Below are 27,813 nucleotides of genomic sequence, written 5' to 3'. Positions count from 1 at the left end.
TCATTAAAATTATTACTTATGTCCAGACTGTCTGCGATAGTAACGCCATTGATATTTAATGTTATAGTGTTGTTTCTTGTTTGCTATCTTTCCGTAAGTTTGTATCTGGTTTTCCATAACTTTCTAATGTTCCCTTTTGCAGCTTTGATTAATTCTAAGTGAAAGTCAGCCTTAGACTTCCGCATAAACATTGTAAATTTGTTCCTCAAAACTTTTAAATCCTACGATCTGTATTTAGACCTGTTATAATTTCTCTTATGAGAGCTGAGTCCTCATGTCTTTATTAGAATCCAAACTGTTTTATCAATCCAATGGTATTTTTATTTTAGCACTCTTCTTTCTGGTTTTGTATTCGTGTATTTACAGATGTTCTCTTTAATTTTTGTCATCCAATTGTAATTCTAGTAGGGCTGCTTTCATTTGTATCATGTAGAAGCCGTTTATAATATCCTTAAATTTCTTTCTACGTGTTTTATTTAACCAGTCCAGATTAACGTCCCCCATGACGTTACTTCTTTCATACTATGCTGTTTGAGGATGTCTGAAAATGAATCAAGAAAAATGTCTTTAGCTGTGGTCGGTCGGTATATTACAATTACCTTGAAATACATTTCTGAGGAACATGTGATTTTAATTTCAACATACTCAAATTGATCTACTTTTAATGTTTTCCCTTTCATAAATCATAATTCCTCCCCCCTTTGTCACTCGATCTGTCTTTTCTGTAATCTTGTCCCCCGGGACATTAATTAGAACGTAAAGTTGTTGTGGGTTTTAACCATGTCTCTGATAGACACGGTAATCCGGATTAGAGTCTGACAGTAACTGCTGTATTTGTTCAGTATATTTCCTGTGGTAGAAAGTTTATTAATGCGGACACGTTTGTTACTGAATACTTTCTACAGACTTCTGTCTCTCTGCGACTTTGTGTATGTAATAAACAACTATAAATATTTGATATGCTTAAATTTTGTTTTAGCTCAGCTGTTGTGTAGCTGCTAGCTCTTTGTAGCCTACAGCAGAAATGTCCAAATTGCAACCAATAGCTATGTTTTTAACAGACAACCGAAATAATTGATAATGTGGTATTAGCGTATCGGTTCAATCAGCGGCAGCTACGCCCTGTTTTATCATTTGACCTAAATTTTTTGGTTTCGTAGGCAGGACAGAGGGAACAATGTGGGTCATTAGTTGTCCATCTTATACCATTCTAATTGTTTTAAGGATAGTTCACATGAGCGGCCATACCTTGAGTCCCACCATATATAAGAGTCAAAAGGCTCCTATTATGAGTCGTCTAATTGGTGATCATACACTTTGGCGGTTTGGGTGGCAGGGCACACGGACGCACCTCCGTCAGCTAGTGCTAGGACAGTTGGAGCAGTCCCTGTCCTCCACTCATTGCTGGGAGGCGTCCCCAGTAGTTGTCAGCTGATGTCGTGCTGTCAGGCAACATCAGGAAGTTCCTTCTGTGCGGTATTGAATTGTCAGGGCACAGTTCGTAAGCAGGTCATTTCAAGGTGTGTGCAGGTTGACCACAAAGGAATGCTTCAAAGATTGTGTTGAACATTGTCCGTTGACACTTATGTCCAGCAGGGGTCTGTTTGTATCCTGCTGTTCGTCCTGCTGTCACACCTGTATTTTTTGTGAGCATGTTCTGGCTACAACTTTGGAGCTTGTCTTGTTCAGAGAAGCTGGCAGTCCCCCGGCTGCATATCCTTTCCACCCTCGCTTGACCTAGCACAACCGTGGCTATCACCCAAGTCCGTCTGTATGGTTTTACGTTTTGTTGAGGTTTTTTCCTCCAGAATTTGGAACTCAAAACATGTACACCCATCGTTTTCATATCCTCTCGGTTAGTTCAATTTGCATATCACGTTTTAAAATTACAGTCTTAACTATCCCATTAATTGCTAATCAAAAACCTTAATTCAAAGATTATACGTACTACTTCATGTGTATTTAAGTACCCTTTTAATTCACTTAAAGATTATCTATAAGTTAATTTAACCTATCATTTGTCTATCAGTAGGCGCGAGCAAGCTGTCATGCTTGCACTCTGACCTCCTGCTGTGCGTGATACTCTCCAAAACAAAGGAATGTTTTTATTCACGTTTCTCCTTATCTTTCAGCTAAATCTTTTAATCTTTTAACTTTTAACGTCCGTACTGTGTTTATTTTTATTGTCTGCATTTTAAAATATTTAAAATCTCAGGTACCCCTTGGCATACCTTCAAGTACCTCCCTTTTTTGTCCGGGCGGAAACACCATACCCTCATTTGAGAACTACTGGTTTAGCCTATGAAAAATCCTTTGTCTCATACATCATTACACTGTACAACTCCTCTTTGGGGGCTAGGATGACAGGGAATGCAAAACAATAACAGTGCAATACTTTTTTTTATATCATGGTCGTTAATGCCTAGTTTCTCTTTTAATAGAATCTATTTTGTTTCCATTTATACCCTTATTAGTTACTGTTTACTTTTTAGTTCTTCTTCCAAAGGGAACTCTCCTGAAGGAATCAATAACGTTTTATCTGTCTATCTATCTATCTATTACTAACCCGAGCACAATTCATGACGTCATGCTCATCTTGCAGACAGTTATTTCCATTTAGTTTTATTCTCTATTTGTAATTCTACATGCACCAATGTCACATAGAAATTTGCTTTCTTTGTTATTTATTTACATTATTATTTCTGGTTTACTTGCTGTCTGTTTACTTAAGTTCTCATATTCTGGTCTGTCTTCCTTCTGATTAGAATTTGTCTAACGCTTCTCTACGTTTTGTTTTGACAATGGCGCTGAGTGGCTCTTATCTGTACTTCTTCAGACTCTATGTTTCACAGATGCCCTTAGATGTATTAGAATATAAATTTAACTTTTATTTTATTGTGTGTTTATTCCTAAAAAAATTAAAATGTCAATGTATAATCAATTTATCTTTATCAAATTTAAATTCAATATTATTAATTTATTTGTTGTATAACTATTAATTCAAAGTTACAATGTGTCCTAATCTATGATGTTCGTGCGTGTGTGTTTGTCTCAACTTCCACACAGGAACTGGATGGATCAGATAAGCAACAAGGCTGTACCAAAAAAATATACTAGACATATAAATGAATGATGAATTAAACAATGTTTCAATGTCCCACAATCCGTATTTATTGATTGATGTTTAAACGTGTAATTTTCCATATATCTATTATTTTACTGGACTTAGCAAGCACCTACTACTAGCACACTCTACAGACCGAGAATAACTGTTCAACCACACTTAGTAATGCCAAGCTAGATGCTAACCTAGCCTTACTATGCCTCAGTAAGCAAACTTTTGCTAACCTAGCCCAATGCTATGCTAACACAATGCTAACCTAGCTCAATGCTATGCTAACACAATGCTAACCTAGCTCAATGCTATCAGTGTCACTCCTCTTCGAACTAATGCCTCACGCAGCTGTCATTCACACAGCCTCGTCACACGCACACACTCTTATCTCAAAATGTCTCCCAGCTCTTTTTTTTTTTTTATATGCGTCACACAGTCACTCACACACAGAGAATTTACCAGCGAGCAAGAGCTGGTAAATTAAAACAACTGTAATATCGCACAGTCACAATCACCAGTATAGTTAAAAACAAATTCAAATGACTGGAATTAGCTCGCAGCGCCCACGAGGGGGAGCCTCCCTGCTTAGGCTGCTGCCTCCGCGATCCAACCTCTTGATAAGCTAAAGAAAATAATTATATGGATGGATCATTCACTCATGTGTTTTCTGTACATAACTTTGTCTATTTTCTCACACACACACACATAACCAACAATTTCCCAGCTCTTGCAGATCAGCGTGGGTGCGAAAAAAGCGTTAGGGAACTCTCACAAAAGCATGAGGGAGAATTAAAACAGATAAGAAACCAGGTGCTACACAAAAGTTATTAAAATACGCAGATATATATATATAAATTTAAAAAACACACATTTTTATCCCACAAAACACTCCCCCCTGGTCCGGACCAATATAAACAACTAATGCACGCGTGCTTTTGTGGAATCGGCCGTCTCATAACACACACACGCAGGTCATTCTTACTCATATAATGGCGATTAACCCATTCAGCGGAGCAAATCCTGCTTTTCCTTCCTGACCAACACGGATAACAGCCTAAGGCGCTGTAGAATAACCAGGAATCACCCTTCAATTTCTACAGTACATCGTGTCTGGTCAGTCCATATAGTTTCACCAAGGCTCTACCATATGGAGCCCTTACTCTATCCATCTATACTGCAGCAAATTTCCAAATTCGTGACAACTTGGCTCAGTTGATCTCCTTTACCGGAGTCACTGAACGATCACCTTATATCAGGCTTTTTACCCGGCTGCAGCTTCCACATAGACAGATACGTAGGACCTTCATAGACGTCATAAATTTGTGTGGGCCAAATGTCACATCAGTTTAGCCAACCTTGCCTTAAATTTCGCTGTGTCCAACTCCGGCTAACCATGTACTTGCAGAAAAGAAATTTTTCGTCTCACATCGTCTATGCTTCTACACTCCAAACCACCAAAATTCTATCAACAATCCCCATTTGTTAAAAACAAGAGATTACAAGTTTTCAACAAACACACGGACAAATGATCACATATAATACAACTCAAGCCAACCAACACATGCCTCAGTCTAGGTTGTTTTTGGAGAACTATCTTTTATGAAAAAAAATTTCAGTTTTTATCTTACCGATCCCGTTTCTCTTCAGACAGACAACTTTTACACAATAAGCAAAATAGCTTACCTTTTATTAGATGCGCGCGTGCAAGCGTTGTCTGCCTGAGAGAGAAGCCGGATCGGATGTTGACTTGCAGAGTTCTGGACCATCCTAGTTCGTGACGCCAATTTTGTAGTGGAAAGTCCAGGTTGTCAATGAGAACCAAAGTAGATTTAACACAAGAGTTTTATTTTACTCATAATCAAATGGTACAATGGTTGGGTTGAGTTGTCTAGCACACAGAAAGTTTCCCCCCCCGGGCGCGCCCGTCACCATGAAAGAGAAGATGGTGCCCAAAACATTCTCTTCGTTTGGCTTTATCCCTTTCTTATCTCTCTTGTTAGTGCGTCAATGTCTTATTTTGTTTTCCCTATCTGTTCCATAACAACTCGAATCTTTTAGACAGTCAACACATTCAGTTAGACAGGTTGGCATGACTTAAAGTTCACTTTTGTCCCACAGAAGAGGAAGAGAAATCAAAATGAGCATACATTTTTGACAGACATGAACTATAGGTCAAAGGTCAGAAATTCTACTACACACCCAACTATAAGCCGCAGGGTTTTGATGTGTACTTACCGTAGTATATAGGGGTTCCTGCTACCACGGAGGGGATTGTCGGGACAGAGATGACTGTTTGGGAACGCAAAGCGTCCCATTTATTAACAATAAATCTTTCAATCATTCAATCAAACTTTCACATCTTTGACATGGCGAACAGCATTCGTGCAGAGTACAAATAATACAACGGTGCAAAGTAATACAAAGTGCTCGCCTGTACGTTATCAAAATAACCAGCCTACCGGTATATGAAAAGTCAGTCTTTAATCATTGTGTCATCGTCTTCCTCCTGCGTACTAAAACCACCCAAATCCTCTTCGTCGGTGTCGGAGAAGAACAGGCCGTATATAAGCCGCACCCTTGTATAAGCCGCAGGGACCAGAACGAGGGGGAAAAGTAGCGGCTTATAGTCCGGAAATTACGGTAATAAAGATTTGATTAATGTATGATGTCTCAGATGTGATTCACTACAATAGGGCCCCACAGCACACTGGATTCCAGTTAATTGAAATACCACAACACTGGATATTGTTCAGATAAGTTACATTTAAGAACTTGCACACAAAGCAACACTGGAGGTGACTATGACGTCCGCATTTTCCGTGCATGCGTACTAGGTTGCGTTGCGCCGGCTGACGGAGGGGCGCGGGGGTCTTAAACAGTGGCATTGTTGTGTGTGGACACGGATAAGGTTAGGTGGGATTTACCCCGGATAACCTTATCCGGCTTAGTGTAAACGGGGCCTAAATAGAGTACATGGACAAAAGTATCGGGACGTAAGTCCAAGGCATAAGTCGCCTGCAGCAAGGAAATTATATGGTGAGCAGCATTGGAGAGCTTCATTATTTTTGTCTGCACTCTGGTATTCATGTTAGAACGATACACAAGTTGGCAGATGGCAGCTGTGTTCAATCTTATCAACAGGCTTCCTGTTTCCTAGTAGAAGTTGTAAGTACACAATAACACATGTGTACAGCGGAATAGGTAAAGATAGAAAGAACTAATAAAATATGTATATCATCTAGTTCAGTGATTCTCAAATTGTGGTACAAGTAGCAGCCTCCCTTTAGAGGTACGCCAAAATTTGATTCATTATTTCAGTTCAGTTTTCAGGTCAGTTTCAGTTTATTTCGAACATGCATACGATACAATGTAATGCATCACACAATTCCAGTTGTTTTATTGCAGCACGTCCGAAAAGGAGTAGGAAGAAGCAGAGCTTATTTAATCCTACCCCTTTTCATATCATAGCCATTTTATCCAATTTCCTTGTTCTCTGTAACAGAACAGTAAACAAATATTCAAATTTACTTCTGTTTTAAATTTTATTTTTTAGTCTGTCCTTTGCCTTTATTTCTTTGTGGTGTACAGCCCTTTGTTTTTCAACTGTGGTTGTTTTTAAAGGGCTTTATAAATAAAGTTGGTATGGTATGGTAAATAAAGGTCGAGGTCCAGTGTTTTGTTTTCCTATATTCAAGGACAGTGTTACTGTTCAAACTGTGTGTAATGTTACAGTGTCCAAAATATTAAATATACTTGTATTTAATGAATACTTGTATCTTAATGTTAGTCTTTATGATGGTACTTTGAGAGCCAAGTGTTTTTCTGAGGGGGTACATGATGAAGAGTTTGAGAACACACAGGGGGTCACAGAAAACTGTTCAAGTGTTTCGCACATAAGAGTTGTTGTACATTCATCCAGAAGTACATTTGTGAGCACACAATCTTTTTTTTTTTTGCTTCACTCTAAAGACGTTCATGGACTTTGCCTAGGTATAGCGATGCTCTAACACAGTGGTTCTCAAACTTTTTTCACCAAGTACCACCTTGGAAAACACTTTGCTGTCCAAGTACCACCATAATGACCAATATTAGAACTCAGTTGCTCTGTAGTATTCATTAAAAACAAGGTATATTTAATATGTTTGGCCATTGTAACATTACACACAGTTTGAACAGTAACACTGTGTTTGAATATAGGAGAATAATAGGGCTGTAGCAATTAATCGATATATCGATTTATATTCCTTAGATTCAACTACATCGATCTGTGTTCGGCAGGTTTACCTTCCGGAAGATAGGTATCCATCCAAAATCGTTTTAAAAGGGACACGATCGATTTTAGAAATGTTTTGAAAAACGAAAACGTTGGATTTAAGAAAGGCAGATTTTATATGAAATTTAGCACTTTTAATGATGTAGACGCTAAACCTTATTCACGTCTGTCCACCCGTCTGTAGGGTCAGAGCCATTAACCATCAAAACAAGAATGGCAGATACTGTAGTTACGACGGCTGGAGCGAAATTAATTGGGACGGTGTAGCCTACGGGACTCTTCCTGGTTAAGTCTGTTGTCACCGCCCTTACATGTACCTGCTGCTCAGTCGCGTCAGGTTAAATAATGACAAACTTAAGAGAAGAATGTCGAATCGTTTTTTTGTGTTCTCCTGGTCCTTTACCTTATTTGAGAGGAAGTGGATAAGATCCACAGGCACCGCCGACGTCTGGTTGTCATGGAGATGTGTCGCGTGTTGACAAGCATTTTCAAGATGTTATTCCTAATTATTAGTCAATGATGGATGTATTTATATGCTTGTTGGAGTGGGACATGTAACTTTAAAAACATGCAGACAATCCAGAAGATGTCCCAGAAAGAGTCCTAACGGTCTATCCCTACCACAATCACTTATTTAGCAGTCACTTTATTAATATGTGATTCACAATTTTAATCATGTCAAATTGCTTGTATTATAGCCAGTAATAGTAAATATCGGGATAGCATAATATTATTATTATCATATAATTATTTGCAAAGAAGGCAGAGGAAATGAATCATATTAACTACAGTTTCAGCACATGAGTTTATTCATGTGTATAAGTTATAAAATACTTTGTTTTAAATTATCATTCTGGTATAAACGCATTTTGTGTCATTTCTTTTTGCTCTGTTGTTGTCCAAGTACTCCTTGATTCTTCTGCACAGCAAAAAACCCACAATAAAAACAGAAAGATTAAACACAAGATCACAATAATCATATTTGAACATACATTTTCAAATAACATGCAAATGTACACAAAAAACAGCAATACCTATATTGGTACATTGATACACACATTTACAATACTTAATTATTCCAGCCACACAATAATAAAACATATTTAAAATCAGAATCAGAATCAGAATCAGAATCAGAATAGTTTAATTGCCATTGTTTGAGAACGGGTTCACAAAGTAGGAATTTTTCTTGGTGCAATCCTGCAACATAAAACACATATAACACATATTTGGTAATAAAAAGAGCTGTAACTAAACTATCAGATCTTGTTATAGACTTAGTAGGAATTCAAGGAGCTATTGTTAGGAGTTATTGTTCATGTGCCTGATGGCCGAGGGGAAAAAACTGTTCAGGTGACGAGAGGTGTGGGTCTGGATGGAGCGCAGTCTCCTGCCTGAGGGGAGAGGGGAGAGGGGAGAGGGGAGAATAGTGTGTGTCCAGGGTGAGAAGAGTCAGCTGTGATCCGACCCACACGCCTCCTGGTCCTGGAAGAGAACAAGTCCTGGAGGGATGGGAGCTTGCAGCCAATCACCTTCTCAGCAGCACGTACGATGCGCTGCAGTCTATTCTTATCCTGGACTGTGGCGGCGGGGAACCACACGGTGATGGAGGAGGTCAGGATGGACTCTATGATGGCTGAGTAAAACTGCACCAGCATCTCGGTCGGCACCTTAAGTTTCCTCAGTTGCCGCAGGAAGTACATCCTCTCTCTCATTTAGGTCAACTTCTTGCGGTGTAAAGAAGTCAATTAAAGGCCTACTGAAATGAATTTTTTTTATTTAAACGGGGATAGCAGATCTATTCTATGTGTCATACTTGATCATTTCGCGATATTGCCATATTTTTGCTGAAAGGATTTAGTATAGAACAACGACGATAAAGATTGCAACTTTTGGTATCTGATAAAAAAAAGGCTTGCACCTACCGGAAGTAGCGTGACGTAGTCAGTTGAACATATACGCAAAGTTCCCTATTGTTTACAATGATGGCCGCATGAAGTGAGAGAGATTCGGACCGAGAAAGCGACAATTTCCCCATTAATTTGAGCGAGGATGAAAGATTTGTGGATGAGTAAAGTGCAAGTGAAGGACTAGTGGGGAGTTGAAGCTATTCAGATAGGGAAGATGCTGTGAGAGCCGGGGGTGACCTGATATTCAGCTGGGAATGACTACAACAGTAAATAAACACAAGACATATATATACTCTATTAGCCACAACACAACCAGGCTTATATTTAATATGCCACAAATTAATCCTGCATAAAAACACCTGCGTGTTTGTTATGCTAGCTCCTAGCTCCTCTGCTAGCTCCTAGCTCCATAGAACACGCAAATACAATTCAAACACCTGATCAACACACACAATCACTCAGCCCAAAAGACCGTTTACCTAACCCAAGGTTCATAAAGCTTATATATTTTTAAAAAGTTACGTACGTGACGCGCACATACGGTCAAGTTATCGAATGTTTAGCAGCCAAGGCTGCATACTCACGGTACCTGATATTCAGCTGGGAATGACTACAACAGTAAATAAACACAAGACATATATATACTCTATTAGCCACAACACAACCAGGCTTATATTTAATATGCCACAAATTAATCCTGCATAATAACACCTGCGTGTTTGTTATGCTAGCTCCTAGCTCCTCTGCTAGCTCCTAGCTCCATAGAACACGCCAATACAATTCAAACACCCGATCAACACACACAATCACTCAGCCCAAAAGACCGTTCACCTAACCCAAGGTTCATAAAGCTTATATATTTTTAAAAAGTTACGTACGTGACGCGCACTTACGGTACGGTACGTGTTATGCTAGCTCCTAGCTCCTCTGCTAGCTCCTAGCTCCATAGAACACGCCAATACAATTCAAACACATGATCAACACACACAATCACTCAGCCCAAAAGACCGTTCACCTAACCCAAGGTTCATAAAGCTTATATATTTTAAAAAAGTTACGTACATACGCAAAAAAAAGCCAAAGCTGCATACTCACAGTAGCACGTCTGCGTCTTTGTCATCCAAATCAAAGTAATCCTGGTAAGAGTCTGTGTTGTCCCAGTTCTCTACAGGCGTCTGTGTATCCAAATCAAAAGTCCTCCTGGTTAGAGTCTCTGTTATCCGAGTTCTTCCATCTTGACTGCATCTTTCGGGAATGTAAACAAAGAAGCGCCGGCTGTGTACTGTTGTGGCTGACTACGTTCGAAAAATACGTCCATTTCGCACCGACAACTTTCTTCTTTGCTTGCTTGGCTTCCTTCTCCATAATGCAATGAACATGATTGAAACAGATTCACGAACACAGATGTCCAGAATACTGTGGAATTATGAAATGAAAACAGAGCTTTTTCATATTGGCTTCAATGTGGAAGGCATACCCGTGTTCGTCGGGCTACGTCACGCGCATACGTCATCCTCAGAGGCGTTTCGAACCGGAAGTTTAGCGGCAAATTTAAAATGTCACTTTATAAGTTAACCCGGCCGTATTGGCATGTGTTATAATGTTAAGATTTCATCATTGATATATAAACTATCAGACTGCGTGGTCGGTAGTAGTGGGTTTCAGTAGGCCTTTAAGAGATGTAAGGCTTTACTTCTAAACGTTGAAAAAAGCTCTGGGCACGAAGCTGTCTGCAATGGCCGGATATATGGCTCTCCCTCGGGATAAAAACAGGGGCAAAGAGCACGACATTACGATGGTCGAGGCCTCGCATTTTAACACAAATGTATATCACTACCGTCACCCCAGCGTGACTTGTCTTCTTTTAGCTGTTTTAAATGAACAAAAAAAGCTATACTCACATTTTAAGGTGGCTCTTTCCGCTCCGCATATCGCTGCCATGTTGAAAAGTATTTTCAGAGTTGAGCGCACAAAGGATCTCGGGATATGAAAGGACGCACAGTGTACACGGATGCAACCTTTCTGCTAATAGGAGAAAAGGACACATTTGTTGGCCGGATTCGAAGGACACTTGGAACTTTTTTAAATTGGGACAGCCTTCGCGCACCGCCATGACGTCAGGACCCAAAGGATGCAGCCACCGAATTGAGACACAGCTACAGACTACAACAGACCTTGGCAAAATAAAGCCCGCCGGACGTTTCCAAAAAAATGTTCGAGACCTTTAACATTGAAACTGTAGCTGCCATTATGATGTGCAGTGCTGTTTTCAAATTACCGTAAGGCTTGAACTATAGGCTTGGACTACAGAAAGTTTTTCAATAGTTGAAATCTGCTCTTTTGAGTGATACACAAGTTATTATGGTAATCTACGCCCCAGGCAGACGTGGCGGGGTATAGGCGGGGTTGGAAAACTATAACACAAGCTTGCAGGCTGTTATCAAGTAAAAAGGACTCATGATTTCCTATTAGCGTAAGGGTGGGCTAATCATTTTGACTTTGGTAATTTTAGTTTTTTTTTAAATAACTTTTTTCCTTTGTGCAAATGCAAATATTGGAAGTAGAGATGTCCGATAATGGCTACCGATATCAACCGATACCAATATATACAGTCGTGGAATTAACACATTATTATGCCTAATTTGGACAACCAGGTATAGTGAAGATAAGGTCCTTTTTAAACAATTAATAAAATAGAATAAGATGAATAAATTAAAAACATTTTCTGGAATAAAAAAGAAAGTAAAACAATATAAAAACAGTTACATAGAAACTAGTAATTAATGAAAATGAGTAAAATTAACTGTTAAAGGTTAGTACTATTAGTGGACCAGCAGCACGCACAATCATGTGTGCTTACGGACTGTATCCCTTGCAGACTGTATTGATATATATTGATATAAAATGTAGGAACCAGAATATTAATAACAGAAAGAAACAACCCTTTTGTGTGAATGAGTGTGAATGAGTGTAAATGGGGGAGGGAGTTTTTTTGGGTTGGTGTACTAATTGTAAGTGTATCTTATGTTTTTTTATGTTTATTTAATTTTTTAAAAAACGAGACCGATAATAAAAAAAAAACAATACCGATAATTTCCGATATTACATTTTAAAGCATTTATCGGAAATCTCTAATTGGAAGTATCCAAACTGACAGAAGGATGCTTGGAAAGGCTTTGTTAAAAATGCATTGCTCTCTTTTAACGGCACTTGGGAAATAACCTAATAAAAAAAATTCATTTTCATAGGAGGGCTAATATTTATGTCCACAAGTAGAATAACCAATCCCAGACCAAGCCATCAATCCACTGTGCCTACATTTACAAACCATGGAGGAAACTCCGCAATTTAAACCAATCAGAAACTACAATACGTAAGGCAGGTCTTTGCGTTACACACCTCAGCTGCACGTTCTTTCTGATTGGTTTAAACACACATGCACACACTCTGAATACACACACTCAGATTGATGTACAGGCACACAAATTAGTACACGTGTACACAAATTGGATTACATGCGCACAGATTGAAATACATGTTTGCAAATCATTTTGCTACAATAATACTTCCATAGGCAACAAGCCAACCAGCTGTGTGCGCGTCTATGCATCTATATGTGCACAGCAGGAGAGCTAATGAACTGTATTACCTGTCGATTTGACTGCTGTTTATTTAATTGTTTGGCTAAATTTGAAGTAAAGATTGTAATACTTTAATCATGCCACCTTTGGTGAGGCATGTTTGAATGCTGCGCTTTTATGTTGAGTTGAGTTGAGTTGAGTTTGAGTTTATTTCGAACATGCAAGCATACAACATGATACATCACAATTTCCAGTTTCTCTTTTCAACATGTTTGAAAAGGAGTAGGAAGAATCAGAGCTTATTTAATCCTACCTATGTTTAAATGTTTATCAATAGATTTGAAGCCCAAATACTTCCATATTGCGCTTGACACAACTTCATATTAACCAGTAGAATTGCCATTTTTTGCTATTCTTCCTCTTATTGCTGTTTTTTCTTGTATGCGCTCTCGGCCCTGTGTGTGCATGCTGACACACTCAACATCATGTGCTTCGGCTCTGTACATCACAACGTCATAAAAAAAGTACTGGCATTTTTCAAAGGAAGTATAGTATACATTTTAAATCATTAGTACCACATATATATACATATATATATGCATCCATCCATTTTCTACCGCTTGTCCCTCACGGGGTTGCACGGGGTTGCTGGAGTCTATCTCAGCCGCACTCGGGCGGTAGGCGGGGTGCACCCTGGACAAGTCGCCACCTTATCACAGGGCCAACACAGATAGACAGACAACATTCACACTCACATTCACACACTAGGGCCAATTTAGTGTTGCCAATCAACCTATCCCCAGGTGCATGTCTTTGGAGGTGGGAGGAAGCCGGAGCACGCAGTCACGGGGAGAACATGCAAACTCCTCACAGAAAGACCCCGAGCCCGGGGATCGAACCCAGGACCTTCGTATTGTGTGTGTGTGTGTGTGTGTGTGTGTGTGTGTGTGTGTGTGTGTGTGTGTGTGTGTGTGTGTGTGTGTGTGTGTGTGTGTGTGTGTGTGTGTGTGTGTGTGTGTGTGTGTGTGTGTGTGTGTGTGTATATATGTATGTATATATGTGTGTTACGTGTGTACAGGGGAAGAAAACAGCACAGACAGCAGGGACGTTGTTTAGCTCATCCAAAATGTGTGTGGTGTGTGACTATGTATAGAGATTAGCTGTAGTGTGTTACCGGTAGTGTTGAGCGAGTTGCAGAATTCCCACAGGGGGGCAAGGCAGGGTCGAAGGTCTGTGGGCAGGCATGAGTTCAAGGGCAGAAGCGAGGCGCCAAAGTCCGTGTTCAGGCGGGAGGTCGAGATCCAAACGGCAGCCACGGAACCAGAGGGAATACGGGGAGACGAGACACACAGCTCGTGACGCGGAAACGGAGAAAGGCTGCTGGAAGACGACAAGGGAACACGAAACAAATGAACACGGAGGGAGAGAAAACACAGAAAGAGTGTGTGCATAGAGCTTGATGAGTCGGCTTACTGTACTGGAACAGATCGCTACGTTCTGGCCCGGAACGCAGGTTTGCACTGGCTTAAGAAGCTCATCAGCGACAGGTGTGTTGAGTGCTGATTGAGCCGATGGATTGTAGCCGTCTGCAGCCTGAGTGGCGCGCGCCCGGTGCGCTCTTGGAGGTGCGCCCAGCACAGCGCACAAATGAATGCGCACTGGGGTGCGCCCGGGCCGTCTTACTCTTTTGGGTAAAACATTACCATATATGGAACTATCTGCTGATGTCAGACTTGGGAAAAACACCACAAATTGGGCAAATTGCAAACTGCTCGTCTGTAGGAAGTATAAAGTAAAACAATATTGTTTTATAAATATCTGACATGCAGCCATGGTTTGATTTAAAATTGATTCAAATTGTCCGTAATACACAAAAACGAGTACCAATTGGTATGAAAAGTTGACTTTGCACAATCGCTCCCTTTTAAAACGACTAAAATACTGTAAATAGTACATGTTATATATTACATACGTACCTGCAGCATGTCTATGAAGCGTTTTTGGATGTTTATTAGAGGGCTTTATAGAATAGATCGCATCCCCGTCACCCTTATTGTTAGCCGCTTCTTGCTAGTAGTTTTTCACTATTTACAATACACAGAAAAAAAAAAAGACATGGGTTCTTGTCTCACATAAGGACTACGGATGATGGAGGCAAATCCCTTTTAAAGATGCTAAGACTAAGAGGATTGTTTTCTGTGCATTGAAACTATTTCCCCATTTTAAGAGGAATATATGATTTTACTTTTTTTAAAATATATTTATGATGGCAATTTTTAAGTAATTCAAAGAACAAAAAATATAAATGGATTAACAATGCCATTATAGTAATCTGTGCATGTGATGGAGAAATGCACTTTACATGGTGTATGTAGGCCGTATGTGATGATAGATCGTGTGTGTGCACAGTAGCCATTTGAAGTTAATTTGCATGGAATGTAGTTGGTGCTGTTTAGAAATAACATTGTCTTATCCCTTGATGTACATTGACTTGCAAAATGTATAAAAATATTATTTCCCCAAACTTTACATAAATTCCAATTTAAAATGTGCAACTTACAAATTACAGAAAAATGTTAAACCCGACTGCTAATTAATTAAAATGTCTTGTCAATTCAAAATGTAATATTTATGTATGTGGGTCACATTTGGTTAACTGCCTTTGGCTGTTGCTGTAAATCAGCACCTAATTTACATCAGCTTGCTGGATCACATATTAATACCTACATGGGGGTAAGTTTCACAACAACTCACCTCTGCTATTTATGGCAGCTGCTCGCCATGGAACAAAGAGAGAAGAGGAGAGCAAGGTGACATGAAGAAGACAAAATGTGGTAAACACAAAAAAACAGCAGCTGGAAGGTAAAGCTGGAGTCTCCTGTATGTAATTAAGCAGTTGTCAGCAATTTCCAGCATATTTCATCAATGACAAAAAAAGAGCGCTTTGCCGGCAGATCCAATTGTTGTGTGGTATTTTTTATCAATGAACTTTACATGGAAAATAATATCCGGAAGGAATCCATCCCATTGTTTGCTTTTGTTGATTATAGACTACAGCTTGTATTACTATAGTAACATATTATAACTAGGGCTGTCAAAGTTAACGTGATAATAACACGTTAACTATAAATTTTAATAACGGCACTAATTATTCTAACGAGCGATAAACGCGAACACTTCCTTTTTCACCCTCCTGCCGTGCCGAGCGGGGGGAACTTGGCTACAGTTCACTTGCTACTGATGAGCCAAAAGCGAGCAGAAATGGACAAAAGAAAGTCTACCTTATGGAAATATCAGGTTTAAAGCCATAAAAAGCTGTTTTCCCAACAAGAAAGGACTATTTTTCGCAGTGAGAAGAGGCCACATCTGCTGCGCGCCGTTCTAGAGGTGGGTGGTGCTTCACTTCCGTGTTCAAATTACGGGTAAGGTGCAATGATAACATAACATTTAGATTGTTACTGTGACTGCTTTAGTAAGTAAGATGACATAAAAGCGCAACAGAAATGAAAGACGGTCAGCAGGATGCCAACAGTATATCCGACATCAAAGGATCAACGAAGGCAGCGTGTCCACGCTGTGGATGTACTTTAATATATTCGATATACCCGCAGACAGCGATATTCACAATTTAAGATGACACTGGTGGCTTTTAATGAGAGGAAGGCTCCCAGCAACCCGAAGCAAGTGTGAAGTGACGTGAAGTGAATTGTATTTATATAGCGCTTTTCTCTAGTGACTCAAAGCGCTTTTACATAGTGAAAGTGTGACGTCAGGCTCTCTGCAGCACTTATCGTCACAGACATGGCGCGACAGAATTTAAACATAGTCTCTAAACACAAGCCTCTATTCTTGGCAATGAGTACAAAAATATTTTTTTGCCTGTAGCTGACATGATAATGTGTTGGTGTTCTTGCTACTGTGGCATCAAACAGGTTTGTGGTTACACAAGGCCTTAATCTTGTGTGGGCGTATTATTAGTCTTTGAAGAGAATAACAGCAGCAGGTTATGTTCTGCTAGGAACACAGCAACCAGATGCCAGATGCAAAGTGTGCACGAATAAACAAAAGTCTGCTATGATTGTATACTTTTTTTGAAAATTATATTTACACGTCTGCATCTAAAAAGGTGTATACTGTATATGTGTATACTGTATACTGTATATGTGTCTACTGTATATGTGTAAACTGTATACGCTGCTCCTCTACATCGAGAAGAGCCAGATGAGGTGGCTCGGGCATCTGGTCAGGATGCCACCCAAACGCCTCCCTAGGGAGGTCTTTAGGGCACGTCCGACCGGTAGGAGGCCGCGGGAAGACCCAGGACGCGTTGGGAAGACAATGTCTCCCGGCTGGCCTGGGAACGCCTCGGGATCCCCCAGGAAGAGCTGGACGAAGTGGCTGGGGAGAGGGAAGTCTGGGCTTCCCTGCTTAGGCTGCTTCCCCCGCGACCCGACCTTGGATAAGCGGAAGAAGATGGATGGATGGATGAATGTATATGCAGCATATATTTGGTACTCATAAACTGATAGTAGTAACACGTGTATCCCCCTTATCTTCTGTTAACACTTCTATCAAACACTTCATAGTGCATATCCTCCATTGAAGAGAACACTCCAGGCAGCATCTTAATTTATTAGGCGGACGGTCTTCTCTAAGATCCTTGCATATTGTTCCACTGCAAAATACTGCAATATGCTTGTCTAGATAGGCATCTTTTGTCTGGGAATCTGTAAAAGAATGTCAGAGGGGACAAACAGCATTGAATACAAAGCAATGTAAACAGAGTAGCCAGGATGATAACTGGGTTATAAGGAATATATCGTACACAATGATATGAAGCAATATAAGGTGATAGGAAGATATGACCTCAGTTTCTACAGGTGACCTCGGGAGAATAACACGTAAGCAGTCCTATGGCTTGGGTGTGTGGAGGTGTTTGTAAGAACCAGTTACTGTGTAAGAGGTCTGTGACAAAATTGATTCAGTGTCACGCATGGTTGCCAGGTTATCACACATCTTCCTGCTCCACAAACCCATTCAATCTCCACCACACTGCTGTGGACCTGGTGGACCAGCTTGCACGGTGGCCTTCTATTTCTCGCTTTACCACGGAGAAGGAGTCAAGGTTAATTTAGTTGAATGCTCCAGTCTTGATTGAGTGCATAGCAGTGCTAGGTTATATATACGGTATTTTTTTATATATATATTTTGATTGAAATTTGGATTCTGCAGTCTACTCATACACAAAAACATTTCCACGAAGATGAAGAGCCAACACAAATACATTACACAAAAGTATTCTATGCATTGAGATGAAGTGACATCTGGCAAGGTTGAAGGTTTCAACGATTGTTAATCAGAAGCAAAGTGTCTTGTTTTTGTTTTGTCATATGAATAAAACACCTTAAAGGACAGCCTTAAAGTGGACCTGTGGTTATTCACTTCATTCATTCATACTTCCTTGAGGTCTACATAATACGTATTGAATTTTGGATAAGCTGGAACCTACTACAAACAGCACAATAGCTCTTTTTTAAACTAAGTACAGTATAATAACATTGCCTGATTTTCTTTCACTGCATCTAAGCAGCTAAAGTTAATTAGCATTAGGGATGTCTGATGATGGCTTTTTGCCGATATCCGATATTCCGATATTGTCCAACTCTTTAATTACCGATACCGATATCACATGATACCGATATCAACCGATACCGATATATACAGTCGTGGAATTAACACATTATTATGCCTAATTTGGACAACCAGGTATGGTGAAGATAAGGTCCTTTTTTAAAAAAAATGATAAAATAAAATAAGATAAATAAATTAAAAACATTTTCTTGAATAAAAAAGAAAGTAAAACAATATAAAAACAGTTATTTTGGGTGGTGCACTAATTGTAAGTGTATCTTGTGTTTTTTATGTTGATTTAATTTTAAAAAAATAAAAATAGAAATAAAAAATACAGATACCGATAATAAAAAAAACGATACCGATAATTTCCGATATTACATTTTTAAGCATTTATCGGCCAATAATATCGACATCTCTAATTAGCATAGCTATGATACTGTGACGGTCACTGTAGTAACGGCAGGACTGGTGAAGATTTTTTCATTGAGAGCAAGATCCATAAAAATAAAGGGAGACTGGGAAGACAAAGGAAGGACAAAAATCACGATTTCCCGGCAAGAACGGGAAGGTTGACAGGTATGATGATGGTCTGCCAAGTAAAGTTAACATAAAAGCGCAGAAATCCCTTTTCATTGCAGGTCTCAGAGCAATGAATGATGACATTTGTAGAGAGTAATACCTTAAGGGGAACTGAAAATGACATGTTTTGCTGCATGTGTTGTCTGAAAATTAAATGTTGTTAATCAATACTTTCATCATTGTATCATTGTTAAGTCCTTATCAGTCGACCTTACCTATCTATTGTAGGTGGGAATCGTTGGCCACCTCACAATTCGATTACGATTGCGATTCAGGAGCTACGATTCAATTAAAAATCAATTATTGATGTATCTTTAATTTATGTATATTGATGCAGTTTTACATTTCTTTTTGTTTCACTAAATAAGCGATTATCACATGCAACTTTTAATAACAGTGCATTTTTTTATAAGAAATTCCCATCACAATTATTAAATTCATGGAAATATGTGCAAAACTGGAACATAAGTGCTCTATAATAAAGGACCTGGTCGGATCTCTTGATGAGGTGGCTCACTGTAGTCAGCCTAATTTTAGAACTGTCTGCATTATTTTATTTACAATAAATAAATCAATTATCGATTATTGACGTTCACTAATCGATTTTATAATCGTCCATGTTTGAATTGCAATGCATCTAAAAATCGATTATTTCTCTCACCTTTACTAACTATAGTCCACAGCAATGTTTTGGTGGCTCTGAAAACCAAAGAAATGCAAATGCTTTTAAGAATTACAAAAATAAATACTTCAATGATTCTTCAGTGACATACACAGACACATTAATATATGTATATATATATATATATATATATATATATATATATATATATATATATATATATATATATATATATGTATATATATATATATATATATATATATATATATATATATATATATATATATATATATATATATATATATATATATATATACACATTTTTATATATATATATATATATATATATATATATATATATATATATATATATATATATATATATATATATGTATATATACATTTATATATATGTATATATATATATATATGTATATATATATATATATGTATATATATATATATATATATATATACATTTATATATATATATATATATATATACATACATGTATATATATATACATACATACATATTAATGTGTGTGTGTATATATATATATATATATATATATATATATATATATATATATATATATATATATATATATATTGCATTTACCTAAGTACTTTGCATACTGTACAGTGGTACCTCTGTTTTTTATTAGTAATTTGTTCCAAAACGTCATAAAACTAAAGCAGAAGAAACAATATGAACCCAATTGATCTGTTCTATATACCAATCAAATGAACACAAAACACATTGTATATAAAATAATTATAGTTTTGCATGCAGAAAACATGAAATACATATAAATGCATGGGAACGTGTGGGATTCTTTGTTTGGACACTTGTTTCCTGCGTGATAATACGAGGGCAAACGGAATACATAGCTTGTTAAGTGCAAAAATCATATAAGTACTAATGGTTTTTACAGCTTTTATGCAGGTCTGAGTACTGCATGTGAACAGGATATTGTCTCCGTCTCTTGACATCATAGGTGATGACTTGAGCATAGAGTGTGGCTTCTGCATCACATAAGTCTATGTAAATTGTCCTGGAGTGCCATTAAGTACTAGGTCAGAAGCACTGTACTTAATTCTAAGACAGAGGAGAAGGTCAGCCATGGGGATGAGAGATTTAAGTACAGCTGATAGGCAAACACTATGAACAAATGAACCTTTCACACCTTTTTATATGTTCCTCTTCTCCATTTTTCTGCTTTTCTCCTGTTGTCAATTCTCAAAGATGCCACATAACATCAGGGGGGCTTCCTGTCTCTTCAGCCTTCTTCTATACTATATTGTCTATAGCAGGTATATTCAACCAAATTGTTCGAGGGGCCACATTTTCAGAAATCTAAGGACTGGGGGGCCAGAATTCTTCTTTACTATTAGTCTTATTTTGTATATTCCGGAGAACCATCGTCCTCCACAGTAGACACTTGATTGTGGTCTATTTATTTTGTCAGAGTTACAGGAGAGAGCTGCTGTTTTTAGGACCTTCGGCAAAAAACCTAGTTAGAGATCATACACACTAAAAAATGCTGGGTTATTTTGATAACCCAATTTATGAGTTGCGAGTGTTGGGTTAAATTTTGGAGTTATTTTTATGAAGAGCAATCCCTTTTTTGGGTTATAAGGGTATTATTTTAACTCAATTTCTTGGCTTTCAAAACTATGAACTATTTTTGGGTTGTTTTTCAATGAGTAACGCATTTTTGGGTAAAAGGCTTTTTTTTTATCAAAACGGTACTTTTTTTCTTGAAGGGAATTTTATTAAGATTAATCTCATTAACATTATTTACAATCACACATCTTATGTACATGAAAATATTTGTATAGAACTACTATGACCATACACAGCAATTCTTGTAAAAAAATGTCGCTAATATCTTGCTTTTGAATACATTTTAATAGAATAAAAATAATTGTGATCAGTAGTTGTGAAGGAGTAGGACAAATCAGCAGTAGTGAGCATAACTCAGCTTTTGTGTTAAATAAATGCAACCCAATAGTTGGGTTATGAATCAACCAACATTGAGTTAGAATAACTCAACTTTTGGGTTAAATAATTCAACCCAATAGTTTGGTTGGGAATAACCTAACATTAAGTAATAAAAACTCAACTTTTTGGTTAAATAATTCAAAGCAAAAGTTGGGTTGAAAAAATTAACCCAAAATGCTGAGGTAAAATAACTCAAATAAGGGGGTTGTCCTTTTGGGAACCAGCAGTTGGGTTAAAACTTGGTTATTTTTTAACCCAACATTTTTTAGTGTGTATACTGTATCTATGATAGCACTCTAATGTTTTTAAGAATCTGCAGCAAAAAACCCACAGGCCACCAGATGAAAAGCCCAAATGATGAAAAAAAAGAGGACTTAAAATGGAATCTTGAGGAACATTACTCGTATAACTAAAGAAGTTGAACAATTGACCACTGACAGTATCTGAAGTAAACAAGCTACAACACCTTAGTTACATGAATCACATTATGAAAAATAATTGTAATTGCCAAAAAGGAGAGGACTTAAAGGAGTGCCTTGAGGAATGGCTCAGTTATGTAAAGTTTGGACCCCAGTGTTATATGTTTGCAAGCAAGGTTACAATGTCAATGTTTGTCTATGTAACAAGATCACTAATGTTTTTAGGAATTTGCTGCAAAAAGTTTTGAACTGACCTCAGTGGGCCGTATGGTGTCATTCCTAGGTTGGATTTGGCCCCAGATAAATAGCACTGTTCTATGTCGTTTTCTTCTATGTTCCCTACAAGTTGTACAACAGTTCAAACCAAGAAAAATACACTGAAGCGGTACTCCCCCATGTCGACATTGTTTAAAGCGCCAAGACACCTGACATTGACTGGAAAGCCCGCCGGCGCTCAGGATGACTAAGAGCTGCAATGATAGCTTGTAGCACAGTCGATAAGTGCTGACTGCTTTGGGCTATGAAACATGGCTCAATTTGTTGGCGTCAACTGCTCTCTGGCTGCCTGTGGAGGGCACGTGAGAAGGATGCACAGTTTTGAATTTTTTTACAGTTTGCTGAAGTGAGGAGAAACACGAATCATAGAAATTCAAGGCACTTTGCACAACTGATAACTAATAAAGTTAACTTTTAATTAATGTACACTAAGGCTGAAACGACGCGTCGACGTAATCGGTTACGTAAATACGTCGACGCCGTTTTTGTGCGTCGACGCGTCGCATATTTACGTCACACTACCGTCATGGCGGACCGCAAAGCAGACGATGCGAGCGGTGCGAGCGAGGGGGGAAAAGCATGCCAAAAGTGGTCAAAAGTGTGGGAGTATTTCCATAAACGGCCTAACAATGTTGTTGTATGCACACTGTGTCGAGCGGAAATGGCCTATCATAGCAGCACAACGGCTATGAACGAACATTTGAAAAGAAAACCATCAACTAGTCAATCGTCCGCGCGAGCATACGTTGTCATCATTACACAAAAACATGAATGTGTCATTTGTATCTGCTAGGGGTGTAACGGTACGTGTTTTGTATTGAACCGTTTCGGTACGGGGCTTTCGGTTCGGCACGGGGGTGTACCGAACGAGTTTCTAAGCTAAAGCTAACTTTAGCTGCTAAAGTCTTAACAAGCTGCTTCGCTCCTCTGCCTCTGTCTCAGCACGCAGCATTGTCCCACCCACACAACCATCTGATTGGTACACACGCAGCATTGTCCCACCCACACAACCATCTGATTGGTACACACGAAGCATTATCAGCCAATCAGCAGTGTGTATTCAGAGCGCATGTAGTCAGCGCTTCAGCGTGGAGCAGATAGTTGTTTAGCAGGTGAGCATCAGGCAGCGGACTCTCCCCAAATGATAATAAACACCTCCCAGTCAACTACTAGTAACATCACTATGAGCCCGTTGACCTTCTAGAAATATAAACTGCAGCTCAGCTCACTCGCAGTCCTGGCTTGAGGTGAAGGCTAATTACCTCTCAGTTCCAGCCACATCGACCCCTTCTGAGCGCCTATTTTCAGCTGCTGGGAATATTGTAAACAAGAAAAGAACCAAACATGTACACATGCTAACCTTTCTTCATTACAACTGTTAGTCACTCACTGGAATGAGTAGAATTGGTTATTGTGTACTGTGTTGGACTGGATGTTTATTTTGCACATTTTAAAAGCAATACTTAATGTTTACAGTGCTCCAGAATATTTAGATTGGCACTTTTTTGTATTGGATGTTTATCTTTATTTTTGCACATTTTAGCAAATAAGCAATACTTTCACTTTTGTTGAAATGTTTACACTGTTGCTACAGAATATTTCGTTTTGCACTTTTTTGTATTGGATGTTTATCTTTATTTTTGCACATTTTAAAGCAAAATAAGCAATACTTTTACTTTTGAAATGCTTATACTATTGCAGAATATTAAGATTTGCACTGGATGTTGACTTTTATATTTGCACATTAAAAAGCAAATAAGCTACTTTTAATTTTGTTAAATGTTAAAAGTTTTAAATGTTTACATTGTTACAGAATATTTAGTCATGTTGTTGTCAATGTTGACTAGGTGGCCATACTTCTTTTTTTTGTAAATAAAAGCCATGCCTTTTGAAAAAACGGGCCTACATTTATTTTTTCATCTTCATTTTGAATAAAAAAAATAATCTGTAAAAGGAAAAATAATCTATAGATTAATCGAAAAAATAATCTATAGATTAACCGATTAATCGAAAAAATAATCTATGGATTAATCGATAGAAAAATAATCGTTAGCTGCAGCCTTAATGTACACCCCCCTTACTATTAAATGATGTAACACCATCAATTGGATGGACTTAAACACCTGTTGATGTTTGAATAGCAGTCTTTATAGTGAACCTCTTCTGCCCCCGTGTGGCTCTGACGGTCATTACATATAATTTACATTTATTTCAACAAAACTCTATGTAAAATATATATGTAAAAAAATTTTTTCATGTGTCTTTACCCTCACACAACCTTACAGTGCGCACTCCTTAATGTATTATTTTCTGTGTCTTCTTTGCAGTGTTCATCATGGCTGCAGGACTGCTGGTGTACCCCTTTGGGCTCAACTCTTCACTAGTCAGATCTTTTTGTGGAAACTCTGACATCTACAATGCTGGCGAGTGCCAAATCGGATGGGGATATATGTTGGCCATAGTTGGAGTCATGCTTACTGTCTTTTTGCCCTTTTTTGCCAAATATGCACCAAAGGAGCAGCTGTCTCCCACCCCTTTGCCCACAATTTTATAGTCTATTACCTTCCTCTAAACTGGATTTAATGGATAAAACCTTGGATTTTTCAAATATGATGCTGTCTCGGAAACATGTGATCATCGTCTTTCTACAGTACTGTATGTCATTTAGGTGAAAATACTTCTGTCAGGTTTAATCTAAACTGATAAACTAATAATTTTCCTGGAGGTGCTGTTGAAAAATGAAAGTACTTTTGAAGTGATATATTTCTCAGCATTTTTCGTATTTCACTTCTCTGCTGAACAATTCCAAGAATGGAAATTGTGTGATCAAAGACGCTGCAGTTTTTTTTTTTTACTGAATCATTCCATTATTCAGCATAGATGTTCCGAGTAACATCAGACATGGATTAACAGTTTTTATTTTAAACTGGGAGACATTGACCTGACGCGGTCCAACTGTAAATATGAAAGTTGAAGCTGAAAAGTTTCTAAAAATGACTTAAAAGAACTCAAGAGGAGCGTTTGGAAGAGTCTACTATTTGTTGGGTTTTGGTGTGTCTTCTTTAAAGGATCATAATTAACACAGTAAGTGGTGAGTAGTAGGCCTCGTGTCCAAAATGTCAACCTTTCCTCTTTGAATTATTTGTGTGTATATTGCTTGTTAAGTGTAAGTATTTTTCTCTTGTATACAGCAAATAATACTTCAGGACAAACATGACTCCAGAAGGCAGGGAGATAGTGTTGGGATTCTGTCCAATTGCATGAGAAATGTGTAAATGGTGGACAACAGCTCTATATTTCAATGTGATGTGACCGACCTGTGCCTTTAAATATAACAAAGATGGGTGTTACATACAATTATCAGGTTGCCGTTTCAGCTATTTTCTCATTCTAAAGTGAGTCCTGTTTTTTGAGGCTTTTTTCCCTCCATTTTTTACATACCTTATGCAGTATGATCTCATTAACATGGGAACATGATTATAGAAAAAGCACTTTTTAATCCTGTTTTATAATTACTTGGAACCACAAGAAGCAAGCAAACTACTAATTACAGCGTGCCACTTTCCAGTTAATCTAAGCCTTCTGGCACCTTTGTTCTATTTGATTAACAATCCAAGTGGTGGACAAATTATTAAATTTCAAAAATCTTATCTGTGCTGACACATTATACTTATGTAGGGGTTCAAATAAGGCATTATCTTCAGCACCCCACTTGTCTTTGTCAAATTGCTGCCATGTCCCAAAAGACAATGCTACTTTACTGTCCTTGCACACTGCCAGTGTAACTCACATGGTTCAGTCCCTGCTTTTTTTCTGTTCTGCCCAGGACTCAAACCTGGGTCGCCGGCATTAGAGACGGCCGTGCTAGCTTCTGAGCTAAAAGCCCAATCTATAAACCCATGAGCCAGTGCTGCTCTTGATGTTGTCAGCGTTAAGTTTACTAACGTACACATGGCCCAGCCACACTTGCAGGCCTCTGTTACACTAGTTCAATGTAAACAATTTTTTAATGTGTTCATATTTGTTGGAATGGCTTTAACTTCTAACATGTGTGATCCTGTACCTATACAGACCCTCTAAAAAGTTTGTACGTCATACAAATTCAAGCAACCCATGCAAATAATGTGCAGCCTTGCAGCTTAATCCAATTTTCACACACATTTTGGCCAATCATCATCATTTCCACCAATCAAATTTATGACTGAGAAGCGCTCAAAAGCGCACATCATCAATTGCATCCTTACAACAGGCTGCATTGCCCACCCACGTCCTCCCTTCCTTGTTTATATTGACCTCAATGACAAAATATAGAGGTTTCTATCATACGTTCATCTTATTGTGGGCTTTATATAGTCACTAGTGTGGACTGTAAAACCAGTCATGAAATTTCCTGCTACAGAACTTGAATTGATATTTCTCAAGCAATTCGGAAATTTGGCACATATCTTCTATTCACAAAGCTTAAATTCAAGTCAGTGTCATTAATATAGTGCTTAAGCATCTTGTATTATTGTTTATCTCAGTGCATTTACATATAGAGCAGGTCTACACATATTCTTCACGATGTTAAGTCTAATAATGTTCTCAATGAACAATCCTACCAGTTTACTCAGGCCATTCTGGAATTGTCCAGATCTTTATGGATTGGTCACTGCGGGCCTGGTCACACATGACGCACACACATTAATTACGCTAAAAAAAAAGGTGATGTTAAAGGAAATTAGCCTTTACTCGTTATTACCACGTTCACTTTAACGGCACTATCCCTTTAGTGTTCTCGTGAGACGTGTAGAAACGCCACTCAACACCAAGCCAAACCGGAGTCAATGAAGAGAACGTCGTTGTAAGCTTGACCATTTACTTTTGACAATTCTTCATAGACAAGATGGTGAAAAACTAAAAAGAACAAAGAGACACACACACACTTATTGTCTCTGTATTTGTCAACAATGACATATGAAAATGTAACGGTAATGTTCCAAAATGTCCAGCAGAGGGAGACTCCCGTCTGTCTGAATGACTTGAACACATTGTATCTAGTTCGACAATTATATTTAACATATCGGCACTATTACACTTTTTAACGTGTCTGACGTGTTGTTCACTTATTAAAGACAACTTACGGCATTGCTTCTTCGCCGCTTTGTGTAGGATGGCAACAGAAAGAACCACAGAAGACCGCAACATGTATGACTTGCTTTCGAACTAAGTCGACCAACAGGAAGTAATTTAGCGGAAGTGACATCATCTAACTGCTGTTTACCGATTATAGCATATACAATAAATATAAACAACTTTAGCTTCAAATTAAAGTCTTGCAGTCAATAATACAAAATTATTATCAAGTAATTATGTAAAGAATATTAACAATTGACTTTAGGACAACACACTCCCCG

At 38.2% G+C, this 27,813-nt stretch overlaps 1 protein-coding gene and 1 long non-coding RNA gene across 4 annotated transcripts in view; one reads left to right on the top strand and one right to left on the bottom strand.

Moving 5' to 3' along the window:
- LOC133650661 (LHFPL tetraspan subfamily member 7 protein) overlaps nucleotides 1-26,134 on the top strand; it is a 246,294-nt gene extending 220,160 nt beyond the window's left edge. The window contains exon 3 of one of the 2 annotated variants that reach the window (XM_062048174.1): nucleotides 24,745-26,134. In XM_062048174.1, coding sequence (XP_061904158.1) covers nucleotides 24,745-24,971 — 227 coding nt within the window. In that variant the 3' untranslated portion in view covers nucleotides 24,972-26,134. Of the gene's footprint in view, nucleotides 1-17,883; nucleotides 18,179-24,744 lie in introns of those variants that run through there. The other variant, XM_062048175.1, reaches the window with a different exon arrangement.
- LOC133650663 (uncharacterized) lies at nucleotides 10,725-27,773 on the bottom strand. Of its 2 annotated transcripts, none has more exons than XR_009826270.1 (3): nucleotides 27,541-27,773; nucleotides 14,054-17,333; nucleotides 10,725-11,323 (listed from the first exon to the last, which is right to left on the bottom strand). It is a non-coding gene; the product is annotated as an uncharacterized LOC133650663 (long non-coding RNA). The 2 variants fall into 2 exon arrangements; XR_009826271.1 differs by lacking the exon at nucleotides 27,541-27,773 and having other exon boundaries at nucleotides 14,054-14,259; nucleotides 14,353-18,492.
- Nucleotides 27,774-27,813: the final 40 nt, after the last annotated feature.

The sequence above is a fragment of the Entelurus aequoreus genome, linkage group LG05 (genome assembly GCF_033978785.1).
Source record: "Entelurus aequoreus isolate RoL-2023_Sb linkage group LG05, RoL_Eaeq_v1.1, whole genome shotgun sequence".
Lineage (NCBI taxonomy): Eukaryota > Metazoa > Chordata > Actinopteri > Syngnathiformes > Syngnathidae > Entelurus > Entelurus aequoreus.
Note: the sequence above shows the minus strand (reverse complement) of the source record. Positions and strands in the feature narration are given on the sequence as shown.